At 46.9% G+C, this 17,350-nt stretch overlaps 1 protein-coding gene across 2 annotated transcripts in view; it reads left to right on the forward strand.

The window, feature by feature from the left end:
• Window positions 1–4,601, forward strand: part of SYT6 (synaptotagmin 6) — a 58,431-nt gene extending 53,830 nt beyond the window's left edge. For both annotated transcript variants that reach the window (XM_024119893.1, XM_024119894.2), the window contains exon 7: window positions 4,530–4,601. In XM_024119893.1, the coding sequence (XP_023975661.1) occupies window positions 4,530–4,601 (72 nt within the window). The remainder of the gene's footprint in view (window positions 1–4,529) is intronic.
• The last annotated feature ends 12,749 nt before the right edge of the window (window positions 4,602–17,350 follow it).

A 17,350-nucleotide genomic window follows, 5' to 3' on the forward strand; every position in this document is an offset into this window, starting at 1 on the left:
GCCGGATCCTAACAGAGACATAATGGACACAGCACTGCCTGGGAGTCCCAAGACTTGGGCTCCAGCCCTGGACCTTTCCAACTTGCAGCATAATCTTGAGCTAGTTATTGCTCGCTCAGCTGCAAAGAAAATGTTCCTTCCACTGACACAGTCTGCCCCACCTCCACCAAACGGCACCAATTTAAGATCCTGCCGTTTATCACCTTCATGGTCCTCCGGCCGGCATTTTCTTAAATGGTTTGGGACATGGGGGTAGCCAAGCGAGTTTTAAACCTCATCTTATTACTTCCACCCATATCCTAGAAAGCCAGGTGATCATTCACTCATTTTAATAGGTTTCCAGCCAGGAAGTCTAGAGAGATGTATAAAAATTGGAAAATCTACTAATAAAAAAAATAAGCCACATGACCCCTCAGCTTAAAAACAGCGTAACCCCTTCCCCATGTTCTATGACACAGAAAAGGTGTGGGCAGCAAACCCAGAGAATCTGCCGTCTCCTCTTCCCTCTCAGAGTGGTCTAGCCTGCTGGCACCTGTTGACAGCAGTGTGAGGCTTCACATTTCTGTCTGGTGTTTGCCTTGATTTTACCACAGCTCTGGAGCTTTAATGAGTGAGGCCAGTCCCTCAGCTCCTGGGCTCCCCTTTCTTCCAGAAGGCCCTCTCTGCAGGGTGTGGGTGAGGTACGCTCAACCAGCCTGCACCTACACAGGAGGCAGCCAGTGGGCATCCAGCACCTCACCGACTGCAGGGCTGATTCAGTCTAGGGAGGGGGTGTGGCACCCCTCCTTTTAAAACCCTTTGCAGACATTTAAGGATAGAATAAGTATACTAAAACGTTCAGGATGGCGTGGGGCAGGGGCAAGGAATGGGAGCTGAGAGGCCTCTGATGGGCTGCAGGGCCTCAGGCACCTCACTGCCCCACCTGGTCTTCAGTTTCCTGGTTGGTAAAATGAGGGGCTGGGCTCCTCCCATCTCAGCTTTTCTAGGAAACTCTGGCCCCAAATGACAGGATGACAGGTGGCAGGTGAGCTCACATCTTGCATCACCTTTCTGACCTTGAAGCTGCAATAATCCATTGCTGTTACCGGGTTAGTCTGGCCACACAGACTGGAGTAACCAGCCAACAGTGGCTGGAGATGGGGCTGAGGTGCAGGGTAGCACAGAGGGGCTGGGGCTTGGCCCCAGCATCGCTCTCCATGATGAATACCACCTAATTAAGCCAAATAATTGATTTCAAGTCCTGTTTCTTTGAGAACTCCGACTCACTGGTCCAGACTACAAAAGAAAGATAAAGTAGAACCAAGCCCTTGAAAATGAATATTTGATGAGACAGAAAAGGGAAAGTAACAGTATATGGAAAACGAAAAGAGAATAAATTGATTCATATCCTTTGGGTTTACTTTTTTCTTGACCTTGCACACTAAGTTCCCGAGACTTTCCCTTCCCCAACTCCCTGGCCTTCCATTTTCTGCTCAGCTGATCATTTCTCTGTATGAAGAAGCTGAAAATGACATTCATCTTGGCAACTTAGGATTTCTTCAGTACAAATTTGTAAAAATGTGTACCTACACTTTTTAGCATCCATAGTTTAAGTACCTTTATAGAGATGCATCTAAAAACCCACTAGGATAATATTAAGTAAACCCTCTTTGTGTTCATGTGATGCATTGTACTTGAACATTTATCATCTCAATCATCCTTAGAGCTCCTGCCTTCTTTTTGATCCTGTTCTGGACACTGAGCAAGAACCTTGCTCCTGGAACTTGTTTCTCCCGTTTGTATAATACATACAAAAATCTGATTCTCCCACTCCTGGGAAGATAAATGGCATCATATCTAGAAAGCACTATATTTATATTCCACCTTTCTTAGAGGAGTTTCAAGTGCTGTGATCATTTCTTTTTTATTAACGAGAACAGAGGGCACCATACTGGCTTGTTTGTTTGGGGTTTTACAATTAGGTTGAAGGAACAAATTCACTGAAAAGGTATTTTTCCCTGCTGGGATTTTTTCATGAATAAAAATTGTTTAAGCCACAGTGAGCATCCTTCCCCAGCAGAGGCTGTGGCCTCTTTCCTCTCAGCACTCCTGCCCAATGCTACGTGCTGTCACTGTCACCACACACAGAGCCCACGCTGACCAGCGATCTTCTCCAAGGAGGTTTACTACAAAGGGTCGAATTCAGATCATCTGCCAGAGATTTTATATCTCTGTTCGAATGTCACACATTTCAGAACAATAAAAGATCTCACTGGACCACAGCCGCCCTTGAATAATCATCCTCATTGGTGTCCCGGGGACCAATTCACTGCACTTTCAGAGCCACCATGATAAGCCTGCAGGAACCATTCATCTTCCCATTGTCCAGGAACCTCATCTCCTCTCTCTGTTTATCGTCACAGGAAAAATCAGGGGCTGGCAGGGGAGCCAGTGTGCCTTCTTCATTTGTCCTGAATAAACAATTATGCTCCATGTGACTTCTCTTTGATCTATTATATAAAGGAAAAAAGATGTACTCTGTGTAGCCATTTCTTTTTTTCTCCTCTGAGCTGGCCTATCAATCAGGTTGTTTAAGAGGCATGCTTACCCAGGGGAGAAGCCAGTAATTACAATGTACCTTTCACCGACGTTAAAGGTTGTAACAGAAAAAGCAGAAGTTCTAAAATGAAGATCTGTTAAATGAAAGCATTAGTAATCATCTTATGTCACCTTTTGATTAAGAAACACTTGAGTCAGAAGTCACAGTGGGCTCAAAAACCAGGCATTTATTTATGTAAAATATTTCACCAGGGAAACCCTCGGTCGTGATTTCACTCACGTGGATGCTGCAAGCAGAGAGACTGCCACCGGAGTTAGGAGTAAGTACCTGGTATGGCACCAAAGAGGTTAGGTTTCTTATTCCATTGTGTGTCTCCTTCTTCTCCTGATGTGGCCAGGTGCAAAGGTGGCCACCGGATGGAGCGGAGGGAACGCTGAGTGTGGATGGAGTTAGAAGACCTGGCCTCAGATCCTGGCTCTGCTCCTAACTAGCTATGCATTCACTCCTCTGCGTCTTGGTTTTCTTATCTGCAAGAACAAAAGAGCTAGCCTGGATGATCCCCCAGGCCTGCCTTCGGGTTTCACATGCTAAGATTACTCAGGCCCAGGTCACGTTATGGTGGTCATCAATACCTGCCTGTCCAGCCTTTGATTACTTGTAAAGATCTGCAGGTTGGCCTGTCCAGTGGGTACTAAGGGACCATGAAGGACCGAGCCCGGGGACAGGTAACAGAGGCTTTCCTAAGAGCCAGGAACATGAAGGCAATCAGCAGGTCTGGGTCTCTCCTCTGTGTTGTGGGTTCCCACAGGAGATGCTGGAAGGGATGGTCTAATCCTTCAGTGGCTCGGCTCTGTCTAGAAAGGCCTGTGTTGTGAGGCGGCGGGTGGAGGAGGGACCGCGTCCTTCCCCATCCTACCCCTACACATAACACAAAGGTGTAGTCCACTTCTCCTCAGCCCCATCACTCCAGGTGGAGACCCCAAAAGCCCATGCGAAGCAAAAGGGGCTGCACTTCAGGTTCAGAAAGGCCATCTCACCCACGTACCTAACTTCTTTCCCTGGAGCCTTCTCCTGCAGGCACCTAGGAGAGTATTGCGTCTCCCCTGGTCACAGAAAGGATGGAGTGAGCAGTGGACACTGACTTGCTTTGAAGTTATACCGTCACCAGACGGGTCTAGAATATTCACAGGGTCAGATCCTTGTCCAGAAAACATTGCTCCAGCTCTGCCTGGCTTTTCAATGTAAAGAAGGGTTCGATGGCCCAAGCGTGGGTCATCCATCCTCAGCCCTCTCCTCACTCCATTACACCTCATTACATCACCCTCTTCACAGAGGGGTTAGAGTCAGGCTGAGGGGGTGGCAGCCTGTGAGACAGGAGAGGGAGGAAAAGAAAGGTGGAGGCACCCGAAAGGGCAGGGGGCTGCCATCTCCTCCCACCTCTTCACAAGTTGAGTGTGAAGGCCCCCGGGAAGCACTCAGACTGAAGAGGAGAGCCCAGCGCTGAAGCAAGATCAGGGCGTTAGCTGTACGAACAGCTCCCAGACAAATTGCTAAGAATTCATGATTGCAGGATCTTGGCAGTAAGGGCATACTCTGCAGACGGCCTCTTTCGCTGCTAACAAAATCCGATTTGCAGTGTGAAAAATGGCTGAAGCATTCAGAAATGGTTCAGTCATAGCACCTCATTGACTAACACGCACGCACGCGGGTGCACACACACACACACACACACACACCTGCACACATGCATTCCACACGCTAAAGAAAGCTTTCATTATCTCTGCAGCAGGTCTTTCCTAAAAATCAGGCCTTCCAAACTAGAAGCTCGAAAGCTGATCTCCTTACGTTTTTGCATGGCTAACAGCAAAATTCACAAAAGCTTATGAAAAGCCGGGAAAAGGTGAATTCAGTGCATGGGCCGGCTGAGTTTCAAAAGTTGAAATGTACATTCTCTTGGCAACGGGTAAGCGGCTTTTTCTCCTCTCCGCAGTGGCAGGGCCGAGCTGCCAGCTTCGACAGCGAGAGCTCGTGCCCGTCTCCGAGACCACCTCCGACACCCTGAGCTGCACGGCGGCGGCCGGGCCACACCGAGACTCAGCAGGGTTCTTTTTGCACTTGTTCAACCGTCTAAATACAGTGTTGTGCGGCAGCGGTGGTAGGGGCGGTGCCTCTCACTCCGGAGTCTTAGCTGCCCCGTGTAGGTCAAGGCCGAGACAATTGTCATGTGGTCAGATCTGTCTTAGTCTTTTCTGTCTCCCAAGGTGATGTTTTTCTGGTTCTTTCACTTTTTATGGATCTGCTGTCAGGAAGAAAAGAAGAGAAAAAAAAAAAAAAAGAGGGGAGAGCCCTGACATTGGTTCTATTAAATACAGTGTAAAATAGTCGTCTTTGAGGGGGAGGTGGTTCGAGTTTCTGAAATTTTGTGTCTCCACTGACCTCCGTAACCCCGGAGGAGAGGGAAGTGGTATGGGCAATGGCTACTTTGTTAAGTGGGCTTCGGGAAGGTGCATATCTGGCGAAGAGCCTTTACAAAGGCTACTACTTACGGCTCTTAGAAGCTCTTTGCTGATGTGACATAAACCGAGATGTGGACTCCTGGCCCCACGTTGAAATTGGAAGCACTCCGAGCTATCTGTGAACCTTCAGCTGGTCGTGCAGGGCTCCTCGCTCCCAGTCCTCGTGAACGTTCCTCCTGAATTGAACATGTCTTGATTCCTCATGGGAACTGAGTCACTTTCTTTAGGAATGATTCTGTTCAAACCAACACGCCCTATGTTTTCTGGCGCACCACAGTTAATGACCATATTTGTTTGAAAACAAGATCTTTGTTCTCAAAAATAACCTTCACTGTAAAAAATAAAAGGAAGCACGTATGTTCTGGAATGATTTCTGCGTTATACATAGCTTTATAGTTCCATGAAGTATCAAGCAACTGTTTAAAATGCCTAAAGAGATCAAAGAAAAGACTACATAAAATGTTCTTTTCTGAATGGGAAGTTTTGAAATCCAAGGAATAGGTGTAGTCTATCTTTTTATGAACAGTACCTTCTTGATTAAAACCAAGTCAGCTTAAGTCTATTTCAGCCCCCTTGATGCTAGGACAATGTTCATCTTAAACTTTAGTTCTATAGATTATTAAGGACTTCAGTGTTTGTTTGCTTCAGTGGTAGTGAAGGATTTTTTTTTTTCTTAAATCTCTACCGTAGATCAAATTCAGTTTAGGAAAAAAGAATGTTTGAACTATTCTGTATTGTAATCGTACATTTCTGTTGGGTTAATAGTGGCCTTCCCACCAACCCTCTAGAACTACATTGATTTGCTCCATCTCAGTCTGTATAGCCCTGGTAGATGTGTGGGTGGGTTTTCACTTCAGTTTGTGGCTGTGAAATGCCAATTTCCAGAGCTGTGTATGTGACTGGCAAGAGGCAAGTCTGCTGAAGGAGCGCTTCCTTCAACAATGGCAGGTCAAGAATGTAAAAACTGTTCACACACCTTGTGTCTCACTCTTTAAATATGTCACATGCTTTAGGAGCAGCAATTCAATAAAGTAACCCTTGTTTTAAGCCAAGTTATCAGTTTTCTGTGCTGATATAACTTTGGGTAGTGTCTTCTACGTCCTAAAAATGACCAGATTGGGCAGGAGGTAACAGGATATTGTGGCAAAAGAAGTTTTCATCTTAAAAATATATAGATAAACTGAGAATTCACCCTGTATTGAGCTTTAGGCTAGGGGCTGATGTGTCATTGGTGTAAAGATAAGTTTTCTCCCCAAATGTCCTGTGACTGACAGGCCTTCCCAGTCAAGTGGTCTTGCGGCTGGATGTTCTCTTGAGAGAAGAAAAAACTCAAGGTCATGACAAGACTTCCAACAGGCCATGAGCTTCATTCTGTTTCTTGACTCTAGAATGACCCCATCAAGATGGCCATCTCAATCATTGGGCAGGTGCTGGGGGGTCCTGTAACTATGAAGGGGGCATTGACTTTCCAGCTTCATAAGGAGCCCAGAAATTAGTGTGAGGGGTTCCTTCCAGAAGTGAGCTTGAAATGCATGTCCAGCTGTCATCTTCAAACCTGTAGGCAGATGGGGAGGACTGCTCTAACCTTTTGGAGAAGGGAACAGGATCAGCGCAAATCATGGAAGAGTCACTGCTCTTAGGCATTCCTTTTATGTCCAAGCAGCCATCTCACACGAGTGAGCCTCCCAGTGGCTGTGAAAAATCATTTCCTGAGCAGATTATCGTTAGCCTCCACACTCCCCTGATCAACTGCTACCACTCCCGCTACGGCAGTTTTAGTAAATGTCTACAGGCTGGGGAGCCCACCCCAGGGAGGCTCTCAGCTCCTGGACCCCCGCCTTCAGCATCCTCAGGGGAGACTCGTCCTCAACCCAAAGCATGAATGGAACCTGAATTTCTGCCCATTTCATTGTCTACCCTGATCTCTCTCCCTCAAAGACAAGCATAAAATGATTACACGTTGCAGAATAAAATGAAATACAAGGTTGATTCATTTGTCAGCTTCCTCTGCCACGAGTAACCTCTTTCTTGGGTTGGTGATGTGAGCTTCGCTGAAGTCACGATAACCAGGGCCTTTTGTACATCGATGTTTTTTTGAAAGTGCAAAGTTCCCTTTATGGAGCAGTGTTTCTAGGCTGAACAATGCTTCTCCCCTCCCCTCCCCTTACACTCAGGATGCAATTAATTGCATCGTCATTTTAAAAAGTATGTTGTTAATTACTGCTTTGTGTCTTCCCACCCTTGTCACAGCCTGGAGTTTTTATTCAATGAAATCTCCTCTTGCCCATTTCTCTTATCATCGTACATTCCTGAGGTTTAGCAGTCAGCACACACACAGGACACTGGAAAGCTTTTATTTTTAATCTGTGTTTCACATAGATAACCACTTCCCTTCAATCAAGGTACAGCAGAAGGGCTTGTTCATATTTTATTCTGCCCAAGGAATACCTGTGTACCCCGGAAGGCTGGAATCCACCTGTGTTTTGTCAGGTTTGTAGTTCACAGAGCATTTGGTACACGGGGCTCTGCTGTTTTCTCAGCTGTTGAGCTCAACAAGCAGCCACTCCAGATGCTGAAGCTTCTCTAGGGAAGGGGTCACACACTCATACGGAAAGTGCAATGCTTTCGCCTACCGGGAGAGGAATCCTGCTAATTCTCATAAAACACAACTCGAGAAAATCCTGTTGCAGACTCGAAAATTAAAAAAACAAAAACAAAAACATTCTAACTTAATAGAATATCCTCTCTGCTCACCCCCAGCTTTTAATTAATTTCGAAAGCAACCCATAGAGTAGAGAGTGGAAGGTACTATCTCTTCCTGCACATCTGCCTCTAAATTACTGACACTCCACAGTGAGATGACACCAAGGGAGCCAAACTGCTGAGAGAAGCACTCTGTTGCCCAAAGATGCAGCTTCCTCTTGCTTCTGACTTCCCATCAGGTCACCCACCAGCCACCAGGATCTGATGATGTGCTAGTCACACCTAGAGCAGATCAGCCATCAGGGTAAATGCGTCTGGCTGGCTGGACTGGGTTATACAGCAGTAACAACATTCAGATTTCAGCGACTGAAAACAACAAAGGCTTATTTCTTCTTCATGCTAGATGTTCATCACAGGTCAGCAAGGGGTTGCTCTGCTCAGTGGATTGATTCAGGGGAACTCAGGATGACAGAGCAGCCAACATCTCAGACATTGCCAGTTGCCACGCCCCAGGGTAGAGAGCACTCGGAAGGGTCTCATCCTGGCTTCAGTGTTCTGGCCCAGAAGGAACATATGTCACTTTCCTTCACAGTTCGCTGCCCAGAACTACTCATGTGGCCTCCAAAACATAAGGGGTTCAAGCTCCCGGAGGAAGAAGAAGTAGAAATATTTGGTCATCAGGACTTGGTAGGACCACAGTGAACTTCACAGACCCGTGAAGGGTGACAGCTACTGAAGGGCTGATTCCAAGAAACTAATAAAGGGAAACTGTGGTCTATTCATTTTTGAATGAAATCAAGGACTGTACATTGAGTCACCCAGCTATATATTGGGCCACACACTTGTGCTGGCCTCAGACTTGAATCTTGCCCACAAAAAGCTTTTTAGTCTAGTAACTTGGTAACATAAGTAACTCTAGTCCAAGGTAGAAAGTGGTAAATGCAGGAAGGGAGGTGAAATAAAAGGCTACAGAAGTCCAAGAAAGAATACCACAGCTCTGCAGATTGAGTGACAGCTCAAGGAAGAAGGAGCCCCTGATCTAGACCTTTTAAGGATGGGTAGGACTTGGGGATGTGGAAGTTGTGAGGAGGGGGCACATTCCAGGCTGAGGGGTCCATACACGTGAAGACCCGGAGCTGAGGAATTCCCAGGGCTGCCAAGCCGCCTGCATCCAGGGGAGACAAGCAGCCCCCTGAGCATCACTGCTCCCTTGCTTGCACTGGTCTTCCCAGACAGAATGCTGGACTTCTGCCCGAGAAGCGCTCCTTTCCCCTACCCTGGCCCCCGCCTACTTCTTGCCAGCTGCCTCCACTGGGAAACAGACTTGCTGCCCACCCCCCATTGGAGGCTTGGCTTCTGCTCCCAAAAGGGCTGATCACCTGGAACTTCAAGACTTGCCTGAATCTGAGACTTAGTCCAGCTGCCACACCTCATCCACTTACCCAGTTCTCACCTCCTCAGGCTATTTCTCAGAGACAAGCCACTCGGGACTTTATGATTTGTCCTGTCCTGCTCTGCTCCTCTTTGAAGTAAGCCCTATCCTCATGTCTGATCTTCTAGCTCAGGGAACAGGACTGGCCTCTCCCTGGCTTTCCTTGGGCTGGTTCACAGCTGCACCCCCCGCACAGCTGTGGCAAGCCCATTGGGAGAGACTGGAGACGAAGAGACCAGCAGGCAAGTTGCAGCGGTCCAGTCGAGAGTGGACCAAGGGCTGGGCTAGCATAGGCAGTGCACGGGGAAACAAGGGCACATGCACAGGATGTGGTGAACACAGGTGGAAAACCCTGCAGAGCTGACAGCTGAGCAAATCTGGAAGAAGGGAGAGGGAAACAGGATTCAAAGTTGTTGGCTTTACACTTGAGGCACCAGAAGAATGATGGTGCCTTCCATGGAAACCAGAAACTCAGCAGAACAAGAAAAAAAACTGATGAGTCCAGTTTGGGCCCAGCTGAGTTTGAGATGCTGGAGGGATGTCTAGCAGGCAGCTGCAGTCCGACATGCAGCTGGGCTGAGAGGTCAGGCATGAGATGTTAATTTATAGAAAGCTTACACACCAAAATGAGATGTGAAGACAGGAGGCTGACGCTGCCACGCCAATACAAGGAGAGTCTCAAAGAGATGCTCTTCAGGACCTATCAACATTTAGAGGTCAAGGAGAACAGAAGTGATGTGAATCATAATGGAGGTGTCCCCAAGTGAAGCTGATCGATGAAAATGCTAATGAACAGAAACGTCAATCAAGGGCTTCATAAAGTGCTTCTTCATAACAAGTTAATCCAAAGTGCTTAAACGTAACTTGACTCACTAGTCTATTTTCACCCACATTTGCAGGGACCCACCTCTTTTTTTTCCACTTCAGCTATGCTCTTGCCTTTTTTTTTTTAATTGTAGTAAAATATACATATCATAAAATTTACCATTTTAACCATCTTTAAGTGTACAGCTCAGTGACTTTAAATGTATTCACATTTTTGTGCAACTATCGCTGCCATCCATCCACAGAACTTTTTTCATCTTGTAAAACTGAAATTCTACACCCATTATTCAGCAGCTCCACCACTCCCTCTCTCCAGCCACTGGCAGCCATAATTCTGTTTTCTATCTGTAAATTTGACTACTCTAGGTACCTCATAAGAGTGGAATCATATGATGTTTATTCTTTTCTATGTTATTTATTTTTTGGCTGCACCGCACAGCTTGTGCAATCTTAGTTCCCTGACCAAGGATTGAACCTGTGCCCCCTGCAATGGAAGTGTGGGACCCTAACCACTGGACTGCCAGGGAATTCCCATGACGTTTATTTTTCGTCCTGGATGATTTCACTTAGCATAATGTCCTGAAGGTTCATCCATGTTATAATACGTGTCAGAATTTCCTTCCTTTTTAAGGCTGAGTAATAGTCCATTGTATGTATGTACCATATTTTGCTTTCTATTCATCCACAGTGGACATTTCACCTTTTGGCTATTGGAATAATGCTGCTATGAACGTAGGTGCACAAGTATCTCTTCGTGTCCTTGATTTGATTTCAATTTTGAGGGGGCATATACCCAGAAGTGGAATTGCTGTATCATGGTAATTCTATTTTTAATACTTTGAGGAACCGTCATACTGTTTTCCATAGCAGCTGCACCATTTTACATTCCCACAAGCAGTGTACAAAGATTCTAATTTCTCTATATCCTCACCAATAATTGTTATTTTTTGATTTTTTTTTTTTTTTTTTTTTTTTTTTTGTGGGATGCGGGCCTTCCTCTGTTGTGGCCTCTCCCGTTGCGGGTTGCGGAGCACAGGCTCCGGACGCGCAGGCTCAGCGGCCATGGCTCACGGGCCCAGCCGCTCCGCGGCATGTGGGATCCTCCCAGACCGGGGCGCGAACCTGGTTCCCCTGCATCGGCAGGCGGACGCGCAACCACTGCGCCACCAGGGAAGCCCTATTTTTTGATTTTTTGATGGTAGGCATCCTAATAGGTATGAAGTGGTATCTTGTTGTGGTTTTGATTTGCATTTTCCTAATGATTAGTAACACTGCGTATCATTTCATGTGCTTATTGGCCCTCTGTATATCTTCATTGGAAAAATGTCTATTCAAGTCCTTGCTTATTTTTGAATTTTTGCTGTTGTCCTTATTAAGTTTTAAGAGTTCTTTATGTATTCTAGATATAAATCCCTTATCAGATTTATGATTTGCAAATATTGTCTTCCATTTTGTGGGCTGCCATTTGTTGATCATGTCCTTTGATGAACAAAAGTTTTTAATTTTGATATCATCCAATTTTTCTATTTTTTCTTTTGTTACCTGTGCTTTTGGTGTCATACTCAAGAAATCATTGCCAAATCCAACACCATGATGATTTCCCCCAGTGTTTTCTTCTAAGAGTTTTATAGTTTTACCTCTCATACTTAGGTCTTTGACCCATTTTCAGGTAAATTTTGTATAGGTTGTGAGGTAAGGGTTCAACTTCATTCTTTTATCATGTGGATATCCAGTTTTTTCCTACATCATTTGTTGCCAAGACTGTCTTTTCCCCATTGAATGATCTTGGCACCCTTGTTGAAAATCATTTGACAATATATGTGAGGGTTTATTTCTGGGCTCTCTATTCTGTTTCATTGGTCTATAGGTCTGTCTTTATGTGAGTACCACACTGTTTTGATTACTATAGCTTTGTAGTAAGTTTTGAAATCAGGCAGTGTAAATTCTCCAACTGTGTCCTTTTTCAAAATTATTTTTGGCTCTTTGGGGTCCCTTAAGATTCCATATGAATTTTAGGATTAATCTATTTCCAAAAAAAAAAAAATCATTGGGACTTTGATGGGGATTACATTGAATCTGTGATTGCTTTGGGTAGTATTGATAGAGATCCAACTCTTAAGGACAATGTAATCACCCACAAATGCCATTTGCTGACAATCTGTCCACAAATTCATCCTCACCTCTGGGGTTCCTACTTCTAAGCACATGTTGTGATCCTTGGTGCAGGACCAAGTCATGGAGTTCAAACCAGCTAACTAGACCTTTTACACTAAACTCAACTCTTGCCAAGTTTCTGTAGAAATCATCTCCCACAACTGCAAGTGTCCTGGCACAACTCCCAGCCTGCTGACCAAACTCAACCCTATAGCCCAATTTCTCTTTCCTGCCCACTCAGTTCCAGAACACTCAAGAACTTCAGTTGGACTCATTCCCATGAATGAAGGCTCATATCCTTCTGCATGCACATAGGTATTCACTCAACAAACATGTGTTGAGCAGCTAGTATATATCAGGTAACATGCTAGGGCTGAGGGCACACAAATTAATAATAACTAACAAACACAAAACATTTCTTATATGCCAGACACTGTTTTAAGTTCTTTACATCCATTATATCACTTAACTCTTCCTCTAGCCCTAAGAGGTTAGAAACTTGCCCAAGGTCACACAGCTGAACCCAGATATCTAAATCCCAGAGCTCACATGCTTAAGCATGATGCCAAGCTGCCCTTTAACAAAGCATAGCTCTTCAAGGAGCTCACAATTCAGAGGAGGAGATAGACACAAAAATAGAAAATTATCCTACAATATGGTAAGGGCAATGCTAGAGATATACCAGAGATTTAAGGCATCCTAGAGAAGGATTGCCTACCCCAGCCATCTATGCATATCCCCTTCATGGCGCACCCCAAATGTACCCTCTGAGAGCCCAGCCTCATCCCTTCCTGGAGACAGCCCTACAACGACCTCTTTGTGAACCCTCAGTCACCCATACTGACTTGATTTCCTACATCAGTTACTCCTCTAGGAACAGCTAAAGACTTGGGGAGTCTGCCCATCACACCCAGCCCCAGCCAGTCTGCCCATAAATGTGTTCTATGTTGGACAATACAAGGAAGAGTGAAGGCTATAATTCAGCAGCTCTACTGGAAAGCAGTGTTGAGTACAGTCAAGGGTTCATCACTCTACCATGTGCAGCTCCGAACAAAGCCTGTGCCATTAGACGGGATGAAAAGGGGAACTGATGATGAGCTGCCATGGGAGAGGACAGACAGAAGAATTCAGAGGGTTCAGAGGAAGCCTGGAAACTCAGGAATTCACACGGGCTAGCTCTGCCTTCTTGTATCTCTTTCCTTTCAGAACCAGAGTGGTGAGTCTCCTCCTACAGGGATCTCAGCTGAGGACGAGTAACTCGTGGTAAATTAGTCCTGGGGGTAGGAGTGGGGAGGTATGTGACTCTTTTCCCCAGGTGACTCTTTTTTCTGCACAGATTGGGGAAGTTTGGTGACACATCAGGAATTATCCAGAGAGACACAGAGCGCCAACGTGGGCAGGAGCCTCAGGCATAGTGAGACATGTAGCAGTTCTTTTCTCTGTGGCTTCACCTTGCAATCTGTGCATGAGTCAGGTTTGTGAGGCCCCTTCAGGCTGGAGCAATAAGGAATGAAAACTCGTGGCTAGAAATTCTAAGTGTTTTTGGAAATGTGAGTCCCTGAGATGACAGAGGACTTGCTAATCATGGTGGAAAGGGCTATGGCCCTTTATACCATGGTCTTTCATCTCCCTGGAGAAATTACTGAAAATGACACACTGCAGTTAAAATGGATTGTGAAATCAAAGGGCCAGATGAGCTTCAGACACTGTCATCCTTCAATTACCAAGAACTTTCTTTCCCAGATGATCCAAATATACGTGACTTGCTATGCAGAGAAGTTCTTCCTGTAACCCCTGGTCTCGAACCTGGAGCTGCCCTGATGCTCCCAGGGGCTGTCTCCCTGGCAATGAAGCAGGGGGTAGAACTATATTCTCCAGTCTTTCAATCCCAGCAGCTATCTGTTTCCTGCCAGATTTGCCTTGTGAGGGTGGATTCAACTCTCTGACCCCAGTATATCTGGAAAACTCAAGAGCCTAGAACCAGAAGATCTGGGTTAAGTCCTGCCTTCTCAAGCTTCTCCAGGCTACCCTGGGCGGATCACATAACCTCTCTGAGCCTCATTTCCTTCATCTGTAAAAGAGGGGTGTAGTTGCTTTGATGGCAGTGGTCAGGCTCCACCTCGGATCTGCATCCTGAGAGCTTATTGCAGCACAGCGGCCTGGGCCCTCTCCTTTTTCCTTGAAGACCTGTCACTTTCACAACTGAGTAACCTGAGAACAAAGGGGATAAGCCAATGTGCTGCTCTTAAGCTTGGAGAGGGTGGGAGGGAGCAGGGAGAGGGAATGTAAGGAATAAATCAAGTGGCTGTGTAATTAATTTAGAATAACTTAAGCACTGAACATTGAAAAGAAACAAAAGTGGTGACATTTAGTGAATGTGTCAGTCGATATCTCACTCATTCCAGCTGTCTTTTAAAATGTCAAATCTCTCACAATCCTTTTTCCTTGCAGCTGGAAGGCTCGTGCTAACAACCACCACCAATTCTGGTTGATACCCAGTAGGTCAGCACGGGCACATAATTTCAGAAGTGGGAGGTCCTAGAGGCTGCAGGAACAGTAAACAATGCCCGTCACCCCCAGAGAGCTGGGCACCGCAGCTGCTTCCCCAGGGTCCACCACTGATCCATTCTCCTGGCCCTTCACTCATCTGTGGCCATCAACCCTAAAAAACACACAGGGTGTCCATACCAAGAGAAGACAGTCAGTGTGTTGTCATGTCCATCCTCCATTTGTGCCTCCTCAAACTTCTCAGAACTTGAAAGTTTTCAAGAGAAAACCTTAGTTGAACTCCAGGGAGAGAGAAAGCCAAGAGCTGGTTGCTCCAGAGAACTCCAGGCTCAGGAATTTCCACTCCGAGCTGATTGGCCCTTGGTTCGGTCCTCTATAAATACCGGATACAGCTTCAGAAGCAAACCAAGGGGAATGAGCCAGCTGGATTTTCACTTTGGGGAGAAAAACGTGAAGCCAAGTGGCACGGATCAGTTTTCATCCCCAACTCCATGCCTGCCCCCCGGAGTGAGCTTCCCCACATTCAGCCACAGCTGAGCGGCCAGTCTCTTCGACCTCACCGGCTGCCACCGAGGTGCAAGGAGGAGGGGCAACTCAAACCCAAACGGAAAACCAGCTGGTGTTCAACCAACTTGGAAGTTTAAGTGGCCTAGGTGGACGAGGAACTTCCAACAACTCAAGCTCATTTAGCAGAGTGCAGTTTCTGGCTCGAGGAGCAGAGAAGGGCCGTGGTGTTCTAGGCTGCCTGGGTTGCAGGGCATGGGAAGCCAGCGCAGGGCAAGAGGTAACAGCTCAGCTTTGGCCAAGCCCAGCTGCACAGGGAGGACACGGTGACATGTCAGAGGAGGGGCTCCCCTTCTACTGCCCTGTTTGTAGCCTGGTTGTGCAAGAGTCCATGCCAGCCCCTCAGGGAAGCCAAACGCACAGGTGCTTCACCGCCCAAGCGTACCCCACTTAGAGCAGAGCCAAAGCTCGTGAACACTCGCCTCCACTGTCTCCTCGCCAGTACGCAGAGCCAATGGCTTGTTAAAGCAAGTGTTCCCACTCCATCTCTGTGGCTCCCGGATGGAGTGCCTCCTGCACCATCAGCCCTCCCTCCTTGAGGTTCTCCCCTTACCTGACTCTGGTCTCCTTCATAGGATCCTGTTTTGCATCCATCTCAACTCTTATACCGACATCCCTAGAAGTGAGAAGGCCCCCAGGCCCAGTGCTTGGCATCTCCCCACCTCTCCACCCTCTCCCTGGACAATTTCACCCACCACCAACTCCACATCACCTACCACCTCCGTGCCGATGCTGGTCCACATCCCAGAGCCCATGACCCTTGGAGCACCAGACCCAAACTGCCACCTGCCACAGACAAGGCCCTTGGACCTCCTGCTGCAGCATAAACCCAGGATTTCCCAAAGCAAACTTCTCCCTCGCTGTCTGTGAACTTCAGCATTATCCTGCTGGTTTGATCCTCAACTCCCAGCTCTCCCCACATCAGTGAACACGATCAGACCCTTTTCCTTGTCCAGCTCCCCCTGCTTCCCTGCATGTCCAGGTGCCCCATCATGGTGGGCCTGCGAGAGAGGAAGCACCTACTGCCAGAAGCTAGAGGACACACGAGCCTAGACCAGAGTCAAGCACCCAGATCCAGAACACAAGCGTGTGGTTCAGGAAACAGTAAAACCAAGTGTAATGGTAATACGGATGGTCTCCAGCAGTGGCTCTCAAACTTTACTGTGCATTCGAGCCACCTGGAAACCTTGCTAAAAATGTAAATCACTATCACAGAGATTCTGATGCACCAGACCTGGGGTGGAGCCTAGGAATCTGTATTCCAACAAGCTGGCAGATGATTCTGATGCTGGTAAAGTCCAAGCCCAAGCATGGAGGACCATTTGGTCCGAGAATTAGAGATTGGCTTCACCTGGCGTGGGACAGCTGTTCCTAATCAAGAAGACCCTGACCCAGACCCAGCTCATAGGGTGATTGTGCTCTGAATTCCTGAATTCCACGCAGTGAGCAGTCACAGAGGGCTGCATTCATGGAACGTCTTGGGGTGGGATTATGCCCCCCACCAGGTATCTGTCTGGCAGCCCCAAGGCAGCACACTGTCAACCTGAACAGGAAGCGGTGTTAGCAACAAAAGTACCCACTCTGGAAACTCTGCCCAGTGCCCCCACCACCAATATTGCGATTCATTCCCGAGTACAGCAGGGCAAGCCATCTGCTTCCCATTCCACACCCTTGCTCTGTCACCACAGAGCAAAAGCAGAGGCAGACAGGTTGATCATGACTGAGAGCATCTGCTCTAAATCAGGCTGACCGCAGGCTGGGCACGGACACAGGAGGTGGTGGCAGAGTGCCATCCAGAGCCCCTCCATCCACCCTGCTTCCTAACCCAATCTTTGCCCTCTGATAGTCAACAAGCATTACCGAGGCTCCAAGGGACAGATACAGGAGAATTTTAGGAAGTAGACTCTATGTGATCAGGGATTGATTGGAGCATAAGTTAAAAGATAAGGTGGAATATTTCAAAAAGAGTCATGTACCACCGTGTTCATTGCAGCTCTGTTTACAACAGCCAGGACATGGAAGCAACCTAAGTGTCCATCGACAGATGAATGGATAAAGAAGATGTGGCACATATATACAATGGAATATTACTCAGCCATAAAAAGAAAC

This window comes from Physeter macrocephalus, chromosome 4, assembly GCF_002837175.3.
Source record: "Physeter macrocephalus isolate SW-GA chromosome 4, ASM283717v5, whole genome shotgun sequence".
Lineage (NCBI taxonomy): Eukaryota > Metazoa > Chordata > Mammalia > Artiodactyla > Physeteridae > Physeter > Physeter macrocephalus.